The following is a 15,080-nucleotide window of genomic DNA, read 5'->3' on the forward strand; positions in this document are numbered from 1 at the left end:
ACCAGACAGAAATTAACATAATTTATCAAACAGATCTCTAAAAATTGATTTATGACGAAGCTTTGAACATCAGAAACTATGTCACAACAGAAAAAACCTTAAAAATCAACCCAAAATCTCACCATAACGTTGACACAAACTTCTTTATGATGAAAAATAACCATGCAAGCTCAGTTTTATATAGATTTTCACCTGAAAGTGATGATGGTTCGAAACCCAAACGAATCGAGAAACCTTTTCGTTTTAATGACGATGATACCTCTTCAACTGAATCGGAATCTTGAAAGATTAAGAAAGTTGAAGAATAAAGCCGGTTTCTTACCTTCTGCAAGATGGTGATTCAATTTTCTCGTTAGGATTTTGGAGCGTTTTCAATTTGGGAAAGTTGTGATTTTTGCCTAAACAGTACAACTGATGAGAGAGAAAGTCGATTAAGAGATTTTGTTGTAAACGGTAATAATCCAAAAATCACGCTTCATTTAACTGTTACCAAGATTCGCTCGGCCCCACATTTAGAAATCCCGTGTAAATAGAGTTGGGACATAACTGGAAATAAAATAGAGATGGTAAGGGTTTTTTGACCAAAGAGTAAAAGGACTAAAAATCCATGTTTTGGGAAGATTGGACCCTAAACCCTTTTTGAACATTATTTTGGGCTATATACCCACGGATCCTTTTTTTAATACCTAAAAATTGAGATCCTACTCTTGACACTACGTTACCCAACTCTCTTGTTTGGGTCCATGAGGCAAAAAAAAAAGAGTCATGTCTCTACCTAAAAAATAGTCAAAATTGTTTTTTTTTTTTTTTAATTGTTGAGCGTGCCTCAAACGCTTACCTCTCACGTGGAAGACTATACCTCTCGGTACTAAGTTACCCAAAATTGTTGGAATCTTAGAGTGGGAAGGAAATTAAGTTGGACTTAAACACTACTACTACTACCCCTATGAGGAGATAAACATGTATATCCAACAAATCTCCTAAACAAAAAAGAAGTCCGACTCTCTTCTTCTTCACTTTGTTATAAAAACTCACCATCTTCTTTTGTTTTTATTAAACCCTCTAATTCATACTAATCTCCTTCAACCCTCTCTCAGGTTTATCTTCAACTACTACCCTTCTCATTGATTTTCTTGATTTCCTTCTTTTTCTTCATACTCTTTTAACATTCACTATTGGATCGTTTGTGTTGTTTAAAGTTAAACAACTCAAATTACACAAATCTTTACTCTTAAATCAGCTTTTTCTAATATTTGCTAATCTGGGACTATTTCCTATAGTATATTTATGGCATCATTTTTTTTTTCTTTCGTATTTAATCTTCGGGAAATTTGGTTTGAGACTTAATTTCCGGTTGGTCTTAGCTAAAAAGACATGTCAATGTTTTGAACGTCGGCCGTGTACAAACCTATTAAGTGTGTACAAACTTTTGAACTCCATGAAAACCTACGTGTTTTGTTCAAATTGTACAAATCTGTGCAAACTATGATCGAATTTGCGGAAAATTTGCTCAGTCTCTGCAAACCTAACGTAGAGAACGTAAAGTTGACCATCCTTATCGAAAAAAGTAATACGTACTTCCCTTCTAAGAAGCTAAATAAGTATTATTATTCGAGTAGTCTGAATAAACCATCAAACAATATGTATAAATTCTTGGTTCCCCCTATTGTTTCTCATTATGGCTTAAATATGGTACTTTTTTTTTCATCTTCTTGCCAATGTTGAACAAAGACTTCTTCTTTGGTTCATTATGTTTGGATTATCAGTATTCAATATGACAAAGAAATATACTTTCTTAGTGGATTATATTTATATGCAATTAGTGTCATAAATTTTGTTAGTTCAATTGATTGCAGATATTGGTACCCAATGAAGTCTTATATATTCATATTGGCATTGCTTCTATTGGGTCTAACAAGTGTATTTGGATCGAAATCTTCGCCCCAACACGAGCAACTTTTCTCGAGAATTGCCGTTCAAAATACTCAAGTTGATATTGATCATAAAGCTTATGTCAAAGCTTCTCCTCTTATACTTGGATTAAAGGTAAACAATTCACTACCCATTATCTATGCCAAATAGTTCTCCATATTACTCTAAACAAGATTTTCAAACTCATAAAATCTTGTCAATGTCCTCAGGGTCAAAATGTGGATTGGGTTGATATAGAATTTAGCTCCCCAAATCCATCAAATGATGATTGGATTGGAGTTTTTTCTCCTGCAAATTTCAAGTAATCTTCGATACCTATGTATTTCAAAATCTAGTTTTTCGGGTTCTTTTACAATTATGGGTTTGTTCTTATAGTTTCTTATAGTTGTTTGATGAATCCAAATTTCAGTTCTTCGATTTGTGCTGCTGAGAATAAGAGAACTCAACAACCATTACTATGCACAGCTCCTATTAAGGTTTGAACTTGTCTTGCCTTTTCTCGTTTCTTTTTCTCGAAAGGGTTAATCGCTGTCATTTAAGTTCGAGTAACATGTTCACTTACTGTTAAATTTGTTTGCAGTTGCAATTTGCCCATTTTTCAAATCCCAACTATAAAGAAACGGGGAAAGGGACTTTGAGGCTTCAACTTATCAACCAGAGATCAGACTTCTCATTTGCACTATTTTCGGGTGGCCTTGGAAATGTATGATCATACTCATAATCCCGTTATTCTTTTCTAACTTTTATAATCTATTATCTAATTAACTTTTATGTGGATAAATTTGGAAAAAAAAGGCAATAACTTTTTTTTTTTTGTTGCAAGAAAGGCGATAACTTTAGCTGCACTTAGTGTTCTAGTTATAGTATTTTAGCTAGGTCATATTTTTATATTTGGATCAAACTAGGTGGTTTGAAATTTACTTTATCATTGTCAAGTTCTACTTTTTTTCTTTCTATTCACACTCTTATTTGATAAATGACAGCCTAAGCTGACCACCGTCTCAAACAAAGTTGTTTTCGCCAATCCAAAGGCGCCTGCTTACCCGCGATTGGCGCACGGGAAGTCATGGAACGAGGTAAGTCCTTATTCACTCTCATAGTTAGGCACTCCCTTTGAACCGGTGAAAAATCTATTTTTCTCTATTCCTATTTCGATCATTTTGATGACATATATACTTAAATATATATATAGATGACTGTAACTTGGACAAGTGGATATGGGATCAATGAAGCACAACCTTTTGTTGAGTGGAGTACCCAAGGAGGAGATAGAATACGTTCTCCGGCTGGAACATTAACTTTCGATCGAAATAGCATGTGTGGTGAGTTTAAATTTGTGTCTAAGGAGTTCTTGCTCGTTTAGTCTATATGTTACTGATTTCTGCCTTTCGTATTCTCATTTGACTTAAACGTTTTCCAAAACCTTCATCTACAGGTGCACCGGCTAGAACAGTAGGATGGCGTGATCCTGGTTTCATCCATACTAGTTTTCTAAAGGATTTATGGCCTAATTCAATGTATATAATATCTACCAAGTTCTCATTTTCATTCTTATAATTCTTATATGGGTTGGTTGATGTTATGTTCTAAGGGTGGAAATTGGCTTTAAGCTTTCGATTAGTGAATCCTAATAGTGATGTTTGGTTAATGCAGGTATACATACAGATTGGGGCATAGAATGTTTAATGGTTCTTATGTTTGGAGTGGATCATATAATTTTCGGGCCTCGCCTTTTCCTGGTCAGGACTCTGTACAACGAGTCGTTATATTCGGCGATATGGGAAAGGTATGATCTTTCTGACAAACCACTCACCAACTACTTAGAATGGGCCATACCTCGGGTGCTCGTGGCTTAGCGTGGCGGCCTGTCGCTAACCTCTAAAAGTAGCTTGGCCTTCGTTAAACCGTCCTGCTCTATAGATATTTTTTATTCCGCTTCTCTGTTTGACTTACTATATATCTTCCCAAGTTGTGTTTTTTGTGGGGTTATCGATTAAAACACTATTTCGTGTTACTTGATACCAGGCTGAACCAGATGGATCAATTGCATATAACAGCCAACCCGGTTCGCTTAATACCACGAAACAGATTATTCGAGACTTGAAGAATACCGATATAGTCTTTCATATAGGAGATTTATCTTATGCAAATGGATATCTTTCTCAATGGGATCAATTTACTTCACAAGTTGAACCTATCGCCTCGAATGTTCCTTACATGGTTGGAAGGTTAATAGTCCTTCCATTTTCACTTCTTAATATCGTTTCTCTTTGCCGACACTAATTTATGCCAATTTAAAGGGAAAACTTGTAATTCTGGTTTCTATTCTTCATCCTTTTATAGTGGAAATCACGAACGTGACTGGCCCGATTCAGGATCATTCTATGGAAAGACGGATTCGGGTGGAGAATGTGGTGTGCCTGCTGAAACCATGTTCTATGTTCCAGCCGAGAACCGGGCTAAATTTTGGTACAGCACACGCACAAAAACTCTTCGATTATAAATTCGATTAGCAAAATCTTCATACCAATTTTTTTTCATCTCTTGTTTTTTTCAGGTATTCTACAGATTATGGGATGTTTCGTTTCTGTGTAGCCGACACAGAACATGACTGGAGAGAAGGAACAGAACAATATAAATTCATTGAACAATGCCTATCTTCTGTAGATAGACGAAAACAACCATGGTTGATCTTCTTAGCTCATAGAGTACTTGGTTATTCTTCTAATAGTTTTTATGCCAAAGAAGGCACATTTGAGGAACCAATGGGTAGAGAAAGCCTTCAAAAACTATGGCAGAAATATAAAGTTGATATAGCTTTCTATGGTCATGTCCATAACTACGAAAGAACGTGCCCAATCTACGAGGTAAAAATGGAATACTCTACTGTTGTAGCGAATGTCAACAGAGTGCAACAACGGTGAAGGAAAGATATATTCCCTACTTACGGACATTATCTTTTCTTCGCCATTGGTACTCTTTATTTACACTCTTTACGACTCGGATTCTTACAAGTTTAGGAACATTAACTTTAGTGACTTGACAAGCTTACCCTTCTCTTTTTTGTTTTCCAGAGTGTTTGTACGAGTTCGGAGAAATCATACTATAAAGGGAACTTGAATGGGACAATCCATATTGTTGCAGGTGGTGCAGGAGCTCGTCTAGCAGAGTTTACTACTCTTCAAACAGCTTGGAGCCTTCACAAAGACTTCGATTATGGGTTCACAAAACTTACAGCACTTGATCATTCAAATTTGTTGTTCGAGTACAAGAAAAGTAGTGATGGAAAAGTTTATGATTCCTTCAGAATATCGAGGGATTATCGCGATATCTTGGCTTGCGATGTTGATAGTTGTCCAAGTGTGACCATTGCTTCTTGAAATAGTTTAGTAGAACACGAAAACCAGTAGATAGTTTTGATGTAATGTTAGGTTTAGTATATTAGTACATTATGGGGTTAACCAAGAATTAATTAGAAATGTTTCAAGTGATGTAAATTCTTCCTTGCAACTATTCTATATTTTCTCATGAGTTGATATTATTTTGTACATGACTTCAATGACTTGATAACTGTCTTATTTTTTTAATTTTCAGCGTGCCTCGAACCCTAACCCTAGACCTCTAAAGTGTAAGAATGAACCTTTCACCACTCCAACCAAGAGTTGTTGGCTTATTTTATTGAAGAACAAAATATATTAAAAGATATAAAGATGATTAAATTCGACGCTAGTCAATAGTCATAACTAAATGGAGCTCAAAACTGTGTTACTTAAAGTCATAGTAAAATCAGTTTATTTTGCAGAAACGGGTCATTAATCATAAACCAAAACGAAGTCTGATCTTTAAGAGAAGCTAATTATTGACATCTTCGGGTATTAAAATCCCAAGGTTTACAAATACTAAAATCCATCTCATGAAACAGTACTGGTTCTACTATTAAGACTGGAAAGATAGATGTAAAGATCAATAAGCATGCACTCTTTTAACAAAATGTTCTTAAACTAGGGTAACTATAATCGTCTCCATTACTCATGCAGTTTCAAAGCTTGCTAATCTGCTTCACCTCTAAAGCCGAAGCGAGGCAGAAACGGAGATGGTAGGGATCAATCAACTGCTCTTGTTTGCGTAGCCATCAGCAGCAGGTCCGTCATTATCATTGAAGGAATTTCCCATCGGTTGCTCACCCTGGTCGAATGTTCCAACACTGCCACTTGGAAAGCTTCCCTCCACGCCAGCAGCATCGTTAACATAGTTGTCATTGCCGCTACTGGCAACATTGCTGCTGCCTCCCCAGCCACCACTGTTTCCACCATCATAACCACTACCACCACCAAAACCTCCACTGTTGTCGTAGCTGCCACCGCCACCACCATAACCACCTCCTTGGTTTCCACCATAGTTGCCACCGCCACCTCCATAGCCACCACCGCCTCCTCCATAACCGCCGCCACCACCGCCATAGCCACCTCCACCGTAGCCACCTCCACCGTAGCCGCCACCACCACTACGAAATCCTCCAGCTCCTCCAGGTCGATCAGTCGCATAATTCACCCGTACCATACGACCATGAAGATCCTGTATAGTGTATAGAGATTAAACAACTTTCATAATCAAATAACAAGAAACTAGTAGCAGTAAAAATCGAAGACACTCCCTGATAATTTCACCACACTAGCTACTTGGAATTTAAAGAAGCAAGTTATGGAAATCAGTGAAGAGGTTCATGTGGCAACAAGCGGGTGAACTTTTATGTGACATCCTATCTCATTTTAGAGTAAGTCACAACCAGCATGATGCAGAAAAGAGGGAGAAAGAGTGCCCAGCTCATATTTACTTTGCTTGTATCAGTAAGCACTACATAAAGAAATTACTAAATATAGAAAATCAGCATCCTACTATAAACAGAAACAAGAAAAGGAATTCACCTTAGACATCACTAGTGATAAAACCATTGAAATGTCATCATGGACTTATCGCACTTAATATATGTTAAGGTACAAGATAAGAAATATCTGAAACGGTTACCTGTCCATCCATGGCAGAGATGGCACTAGATGCCTCCTCAGTAGATGTGAAAGTAACGAACCCGAAGCCTCTAGATCTACCTGTCTCACGGTCCATGATGACTCTTGCTGCAGGATACATTATATCAATAATAGGAATTATGCCTCCACAACGAAAATCACCATTGAGAAAAAAAAACATAGCTTTTGATATACTATAATCCACAGATTTCACGCACAAACTGATACCTTCAATTACTTCCCCATGGGCACCGAAAGCTTCTCTCAGACTAGTGTCATCGGTGTTGTAAGATAGACCTGAGCCACCAAGTTTGAGAACATCATAACATAACAAGAGATTAAGAGAGAAATAGCAAACACTGTATTGGTAGAAGAAAGTTATAAATCTACTCACCTCCAATGAAGAGCTTGGAAGATGACATGCATCTTATAGCTTGGAAAATGGAAGGCTTGGATGCAGACAATTCAGAGCTTAAGCTCTTTCCAACACTCTGTTTCAGTAGATTCCCCATTTTGCTGAGGAAAGCCATTTTCGAAAACTAGAGCAACAAAGATGAAAGAAAGAGAACCAATCAATCAAAATATTCATAAGTTTTAACATTGAAACAGAACCCAGTAAATACAGAAAACTTTCCTAATAATTTCGAATTTGACTGAAGTACTACTACCAACAAATGCAAACATAAACAAACTACCAAGAAATACAACGGGTTCCGAATTATTTTGGTTAACGAAAAAAGGCAAGTCGCCCTAAACTTGGAAGACCTACAAGCATACAACCAAAACTGCATAAAACTGGGAGTTTCGCCGACAAATTTTCTCATTTGTTTCAGACACATGGAAACCACATGACATGATATATAAAAACTTCGGAGACATTCCGATTCCTTACAAGTGATAATCAACAAAACAAGATTGAACCATCGTTTAAATGAGAAAATAAAACACCTCTAAAAGCACAAAATACTATAAGAACTCGAGCCAAAGATTAAACAGAAATCATTTAACCTAAATATAATGGAACCATCATCATCATCATTGATCAATGATAGCAGCAAAATCTACTGCTAATAATTAAACCTTTTATCACAATACCATTTATACTAGTAATCACCACAAGTACTGATAAAATGACTAGAACAATCAACAAATCAAACACTAGTTTCCAAGAATCAAAAGATCTGACAAATAAACTCAAGAATCCATCACCAATCATCATATAAGAGATCTATCTTTATAAATAATTACCTAGAAACAAACCAGCAAAGTAAAACCCTAAAAGTGAAATCGCCGTATGTACTATCAAACATATAAGACAGTCTTAACCTAAACAAAATTCTAAAAGAGTTGAAATAGATGATCAAAAAGGAGGAATTAGATTAGGTTTACCTTGTGTAGTCTGTTTCAGCTAAAACCCTTGTTTCTGTGGTTTGAAGAAATAAGGGTTTGGAAATGCGATGATTATTTATCAACATCTCAAATAGATCTTGTCCGTTCATTTGGGGTATGGATTCGTTGGATGAAAACGGCGACAGATTTTTTTTTTTCTTTTGGAATTAGAACGTATTGATTCCCGAGACAAACCCGAAAAATATTTCATCTGTCTTCTCCATTTTCGTAAAGAAATGCTATCGAGATACGACATACAAAAGGAACGGATGGATAAGACTTCACTGGGTTCGTCAAATATTGGTGTTGTATTTCAGTTGGGTCTCAGGTGATTTGCTACTACCACATAGTCTTTGACCAAATATATCTTCGCCTCAATAATTTTTGGGAATTTTCGTCCAAGTACCCTTTTTTTTTTTTTTTTTTCTATTAACCCATAATTTCATTTATAAGTCACAACGATTACAAAATTAAATGGTAGATAGTTCTTATTCCTGTGAAAACTACATAAGAGTTACATAAGTAAAGTTCACAGAACTTTCGAATGTAAAGTGTCTCATGAAGGGAAAAGAATTGACAAGACACAGACTCAAAAAAAAAAAGACCATAAAGGTCGAAAAAAGAGATCCTTAAGATCGAGAATGAAAAGACCCTAAAGCAGGGGCGGATCCATGGGGGTGCGAGGGGGTGCGGCCGCACCCCATGGATCCTCCCGAAAAAATAATATAGTAGTAGTAGTTTTTCTTTTTAATATGTATATAGTTACATCTGATATATAAGAGCTGATGTAATAAATTGACACAAGCTAGGCTTTGGCTTAGTGGTGAAGGTGCTGCGTTTGGAACGTGAGGTTGTGACTTCGAAACCGTGTATAAGCATTTGAGTGTTTTGTACATTTATGTGTTTACACCCTATATATGCCCGATTGTGTGAATTGATGACATGAAATAGTACTTGGCTCAATGGTTAAGTCGTTATATTTTGGGTCGTGGGAGCACGAGGTGCTAGTTTCGAATCCCACTAGTTGAAATATTATTAACTTTTAATATTTCAACTATCCTAACTTCTAAAATTCTTCAACTACCTTAATAACATCAATTCATCTACCATAAACTCCTACAAACTTCAATTCTTCACCATAAACTTTATAATATTCAATTCAACTATCCTAAATTTCTATAGTATTCAATTCAACTACCTTAAACCTAACAAACTTCAGTTCTCAACTTGATAATTACATTTACGATATGAGGCAGAATGATGATTTCTCAAATTTAGATGGGATTGGAGTTCTTGCTAAAACATTAGTGGAAACTACGAGAGACAAAGCATATCATTTAGTTTATTTGATTATCACTTTAGCACTCACTTTGCCTGTTGCAACTGCCTCCGTTGAAAGAACTTTTTCAGCTATGAAGCTAGTTAAACACGTTTAAGAAACAAGATGAGTCTTCCGTGGCTGAATGATAGTTTAGTGGTTTTTATTGAAAAAAAGTTTTTAGTGAAATTGACAATGAGTCGATTATGGAACGTTTCAAAATATGAACTCTCGTAGAGTCAATTGCGTTTGGAGTCGTTAATGTATTAATATAATTAATGAATATTAATAGTTTGTTAACTACTGTGTTTAAAAAAAATTTAAGTATATAAATTCGCACCCCCTAAATGAAAATCCTGGATCCGTCCCTGCCCTAAAGGTCGACAATATTGAAAATAATTATTTACATCCATGCACACGCATCAGTGTTGATTGCTCTTATTTACAATATGACCACTGTCGCCATCACCGGAAAATCGCCACCACTGAAAGACCGCTGCCACTACGAGGAGACTGTCGCCACTGAATCGGAATATCATCAAGCAATTGAATAGATGAGATATGTTGGATCTCTTGCCAAAATCCTCTTGAATTTTGATCTTCCATCTAGTATCAGTGAAATCAATTGATGGATTTATATTTTCTATGTAAACACGATTCTTCTTGCAAATATTTTAATAGATCTCAAAGTTGGAACATTGAACCAGAAATCCCATGAGAAGAACATCACTTCTTCATGTTAACTAACTTTTCGATCTTAAAACCTGAGTACGCCGGTGAAATTGCTTCCACCAAACACTCTCTATCTCTCTCTTTATCTAACATCTTTCTTCTTTCTGTTGGTATTTGTTAATATTAGAATATGGAAAGAGAAAATAGGGAAGAATAGATACAGAGATTTCCTTAAGGGATGAAGATTGGGGACTGAAGTTTTCTAGAAACTTATATAGAAAGATAACAAAACTTATAGTAGAAAGGAAAAAAGGGTTTTGGCGAAGGGAAGACCCTTTACCAGAGAAAAAACGAATATCTACTCTGAAGGTTTTCTCTATAAAATGGTCCGTCTAAGTACCCTTTGTGGCAGTATTTTGGGAAAGTCGATGTATTAGGGAAACGAGAAAAGCTTTCGGAAAAAAAAATTCAATGGGCGGAAAGCAAAATTATTGAACCAAACACACCATTTTTCGTGTCACCGACACCTGGTCGGTCGCCCGCCGACTTTCAGTCGGCGACCATAAACTATTTCTCTATCACCTGTCGCTCTCCTGTTCATCAGATCTCTCTCTCTCTCCTCTTCATCTCTCCATCAGTCTCCCTGCTTTCCTCTCTTTCTGTCTTTAAATTTTGACGAAGGTGAGAGCCCTTCCCCAGAACGCTTCGTTTGGATGTCTCTTCTGTCTTCAAGTTCCGACGAAACTGAGAGCCCTTCACCGGAACCCTTCGTTTAGATCTGGAAGCACTAGATCAAAATGAAGCAATCTAGTCTGGAAAACCATACGAGGTTCCAGCGAAGGGACTTTCCCCATCGCTAGAACTTATAAAGCGAGAAGAAAACGGGAGAATGAGAGAAGAGAAAAATTAAGAGGGAAATAGAGAGAGGGGAAGAGGATACTGTCGAAGTTGGTGGTGGTCATGGAAGTTAATGGTGAAAGTCGTCCGAACTGATGGTGGAGGTAGATGGGGAAGATGGAGGAAGAAAAACTGAAAGGATTTTAAAGGAGGTGATGTTGGTGGAAACAAAAAGTTTCTCTAAATTATTTTCTTTCCACCCAAAAATTTGTGCCTGAGAAAAATTGTTTATTTCCCCGAATATCGACCTTCGGGAAACTACCTTTCTCATTGTTGATACTGTAAACTACCCCTTTTCATTTTCAGTAATGTTAGGGAACAAGAAAACTAGGTAGCTTCTTGGCAAAAATCTTATATGGGTTGCCACGATTCATATTTTTTTTATTATAATTTATAACCCATGAGCAGGAATCACAGCATGCCACATACTATTGTTGCCTACAGTTTACCTAATTTTTAGATACCATCTTATTTTTCGTTAATCCAACCAGATTTGAATTCCCTTTCCTCTTCTCCTTTCTTCCAAAACCTCACAACAAACAAACCAGTGGTTATCTCTTTCTCACTTCGATTAACGAGTAAATAGTATTTTAGGGTAAATCTTGCATCCTAAGAAATCAGGGTCATTTGTATCTAGTTCCATTGAGGTTGAATCTATCTCTCTAGGTTGAACATCCAATAACCAACTCTATCTTTTCTAGATTTGAAATTGAATTTCCCAACCGGTATGTTAATCGAACTTCATGAGTGTTTTTGGATGTAAATGTTACAAATTTGTGTATATGAAGATATTGAAAGTAGGCCTTTGATCTAGACAAATTTTAAGTTTTTTAATTGAAAATTTAAGGCTTTTGGGACACTGTGTGTGTGTTGTACTCAAGAGAATATACATGAAATGCATTGATTTTGATATAATCATATTGTTATTTGATATTTTGTTTTGATGATATTGATAGTTTGGGTAGGTAATACAAAAATTTAGGGGTTAAGATCTTAGGTATTTCAATAACTTGGGACACAAGAGTCCCACAAGGAGGAAATTTTCTCCTACTAAATATACAAGATTGGTGACACGATTTATAAAAAATACTAGATATCCTTGAATAAAAGAATTGAACTTGCATCTATCAAATATACGGGATAATCCCAAAAAAGAATCTCTATATCTTACGACTGCGAAATATCAGTTTCATCTCAAAATGATGGATCTAAACGACCCCATTACAGCCACTCATCGCAGTCGGCTAAACAAGACTATATAAAGCAACAAACTCGTTTTAAACTAGGCACAACCATCACAGTATAAGGGTGGGAATTACGCCCGAAAGCCCGAAACCCGATCCGGAACGCCCGAGTCCGAAGAGGAAACATTTAGCCCGAAACCCTACACAGTGAAGGAGTTGAAGGAGATGTCCTTCGACCAAGATAGCAATGCGAGCAATATGTCGGCGAGGATAATTTATGAAGAAGATCATCAAGTCCGATTGATTTAGGGGTCGTAGCGTTTAGCTAGAAACCAACTACGATCGTCGAATTACGAAGTAATTCACGGCTAACTTCGATCGGATCCTACATCGGGTTACACATAAGAATGGGTATTTAATCGGATGATATGACTAGTGGGAGTGTGATATAACATTGGTAATGTCCCATAAACATATCTCATAGGCCTAAATAGAATTTGGGCAAAAGATAGCAAAAAGGCCCGAAATAAGAGTTTTGGACCTAGACCGATTCGGGTACTTCTAGGACTCGGATTGGGCTGAATTTTGGAGGGTTAGTTTCTGATATAATAAGCATTGTATCTGCCAATTTTCAGTGCCACCCGATAGTCTTAGTTACTACATTTCCATTAAAGAATGTGCTTCACAAACCAGAACTATCTGGTAGACTGACCAAGTGGGTTGTCGAATTAAGCGAGCATGATATTTCCTACCAACCTCGTACTGCGATTAAGTCCCAAGTGTTGGCTGACTTTATAGCCGACTTTACACCTAGTTACCTAATTCAAGCCGAGAAGGAGTTATTATGTCTTGCAGAGCAGAAAAAGCTGAAATGGACCCTGTCGGTTGATGGCTCTAGTAACATGAATGGGGTCGGGCTAGGGCTAGTCCTCCAATCCCCTAAGGGAGACCAAATCCAACGTGCCGTCAGATGTGAGTTCAAAGCCACGAATAACGAAGCAGAGTACGAATCATTGATCGCCGGGCTAGCTCTCGCCAAAGAAATGGGTGTTCGAAGGCTAGAGATAAAGTCAGACTCCCAACTGATAGTCAATCAAACGCAAGGAGCATACCAGACTAGAGATGTCAGGATGAACGCTTACCTAGCCAAGGTAGAGGATATGTTAGCTGACTTCGAAGAGGCCAACATAACACAGGTACCCAGATTGGAGAATGGGCATGCTGATGCCCTAGCCAATCTAGGCTCATCGATTCCAGCCAAGTCAGAGCAGTCAATCCCACTAGTTACGCTCCAGTGGCCAGCCACATGGAAAAATCCTGCCCTGAAGGTAGCAAGTGTAGACTCCAGCAACAATTGGATGACACCCAATAATAAGTTATTTGACCACTGACGAGCTACCAGAAGACAAGAATGAGGCTCGTAGACTAAGAGCAAAGGCAGCTAGGTTCACCATGTTGGAAGGTCAACTACTTAAAAGGTCCTACTCTGGACCCTATCTCAAATGCGTTACACTAGAGGAAGCCAAATACGTGCTAGCCGAGCTTCATGAAGGAGAATGTGGCAACCACTCAGGAAGCCGTAGTCTAGCCAAACGAGTCCTCACAGCCGGCTACTACTAGCCTACCATTCATGAACTGGGGTATGGACATCGTGGGAAAACTACCCACTGCTCCAGGGCAGAGAGTTTACATGCTAGCCGTGACAGAGTACTTCACCAAGTGGATCGAGGCTGAGCCGCTGAGGCATTCCGTCAGGTCAGAGATCGCGAGGACTTCTGCAAGGAATGGGGAATCAAGCTTAGCTTCTCTACCCCACGCTACCCTCAATCTAACGGACAAGCAGAGTCTTCTAATAAGACCATCATGAAAACTATGAAGAAAAGACTTAAAAAAGCTAAAGGGGCTTGGGCAGACAAGTTGCCAGGGGTTCTCTAGTCTTATCGAACTACTGCTAGAACCCCAACTGGCGAGACTCCTTTCTCCCTAGCCTACGGTTCTGAAGCGGTCATACCAGTAGAAGCCGGAGTACCATCAGTACGTTGTCAATGGACTACGGAAGAATCAAATTGGGAACAACTCAACCACAACCTCGACACTGTCGACGAGCTTCGAGACATGGCAGTAATAAGGAATGCAGCATACCAGCAAAAGGTAGCCCGTCATTACAACCGGAACATCAGAGCTCGTACCTTCAAAGTAGGTGACTGGGTGCTCCGAAAGGTTTTCCAGAATACCAGAGAGGCTGGAGCAGGCAAACTAGCCCCCAACTGGGAAGGCCCTTACCTAATCACCAGGGTGATAGGCCAGGGAGCATACAAGCTCCAAGCAAAAGATGGGCTCAATATTAACAACAGTTGGAACGCCAATCATCTAAAGTTGTACCACTTCTAACCCTATCTCTTTACTTTACTTACCACTTCTAATAACACTTGTACTGACTTAAGCATCGGAGAGTCGGTGGCCATGCCACCGACTACCCCTCTCATCCATTTTGTGACAGAATTCTTGACAATAAAATGGGACCCACCCCATTAGACTTGCTGGTCTGCCAGCGTAGACATACACATCTGGTGAAGTTGGTTCAACTCCCAGACCAAGGAGCATAAGGGAGCTGCAACTCCAGTATAACTCGGTAGCATACAACATGCCTACACCGAACCCCTC

The 15,080-nt window shown here is 38.1% G+C and overlaps 4 protein-coding genes across 4 annotated transcripts; 3 read left to right on the forward strand and 1 right to left on the reverse strand.

Annotated features, from left to right (window-relative positions):
* Window positions 1–997: 997 nt before the first annotated feature.
* LOC147543220 (Purple acid phosphatases superfamily protein) lies at window positions 998–5,480 on the forward strand. Its single transcript, XM_086632495.1, has 13 exons — window positions 998–1,097; window positions 1,857–2,046; window positions 2,142–2,233; window positions 2,342–2,408; window positions 2,513–2,635; window positions 2,916–3,008; window positions 3,125–3,254; window positions 3,368–3,449; window positions 3,586–3,718; window positions 3,958–4,160; window positions 4,276–4,401; window positions 4,490–4,799; window positions 5,007–5,480. The coding sequence occupies exons 2-13, from the start codon at window positions 1,870–1,872 to the stop codon at window positions 5,310–5,312; spliced, it is 1,842 nt and encodes a 613-aa protein (XP_086488621.1). The 5' UTR covers window positions 998–1,097; window positions 1,857–1,869; the 3' UTR covers window positions 5,313–5,480.
* Window positions 5,481–5,768: 288 nt separating this feature from the next.
* GR-RBP5 (glycine-rich RNA-binding protein 5) lies at window positions 5,769–8,453 on the reverse strand. Its single transcript, XM_086632496.1, has 5 exons — window positions 8,346–8,453; window positions 7,351–7,495; window positions 7,185–7,253; window positions 6,958–7,064; window positions 5,769–6,507 (listed from the first exon to the last, which is right to left on the reverse strand). Exons 2-5 carry the CDS (start codon window positions 7,484–7,486, stop codon window positions 6,040–6,042), a joined length of 780 nt encoding a protein of 259 aa, XP_086488622.1. The 5' UTR covers window positions 7,487–7,495; window positions 8,346–8,453; the 3' UTR covers window positions 5,769–6,039.
* A 5,006-nt stretch (window positions 8,454–13,459) lies between these two features.
* LOC147543222 (uncharacterized) lies at window positions 13,460–14,036 on the forward strand. The gene is made up of 2 exons (XM_086635399.1): window positions 13,460–13,677; window positions 13,793–14,036. The coding sequence occupies exons 1-2, from the start codon at window positions 13,460–13,462 to the stop codon at window positions 14,034–14,036; spliced, it is 462 nt and encodes a 153-aa protein (XP_086491525.1).
* Window positions 14,037–14,058: 22 nt separating this feature from the next.
* Window positions 14,059–14,807, forward strand: LOC147543223 (uncharacterized). The gene is made up of 2 exons (XM_086635400.1): window positions 14,059–14,171; window positions 14,372–14,807. The coding sequence occupies exons 1-2, from the start codon at window positions 14,059–14,061 to the stop codon at window positions 14,805–14,807; spliced, it is 549 nt and encodes a 182-aa protein (XP_086491526.1).
* The last annotated feature ends 273 nt before the right edge of the window (window positions 14,808–15,080 follow it).

The sequence above is a fragment of the Eschscholzia californica genome, unplaced genomic scaffold, assembly GCF_041429995.1.
Source record: "Eschscholzia californica isolate CP2 unplaced genomic scaffold, dmEscCali1.0.p SCAF_4, whole genome shotgun sequence".
In the NCBI taxonomy this organism is placed as follows: domain Eukaryota; kingdom Viridiplantae; phylum Streptophyta; class Magnoliopsida; order Ranunculales; family Papaveraceae; genus Eschscholzia; species Eschscholzia californica.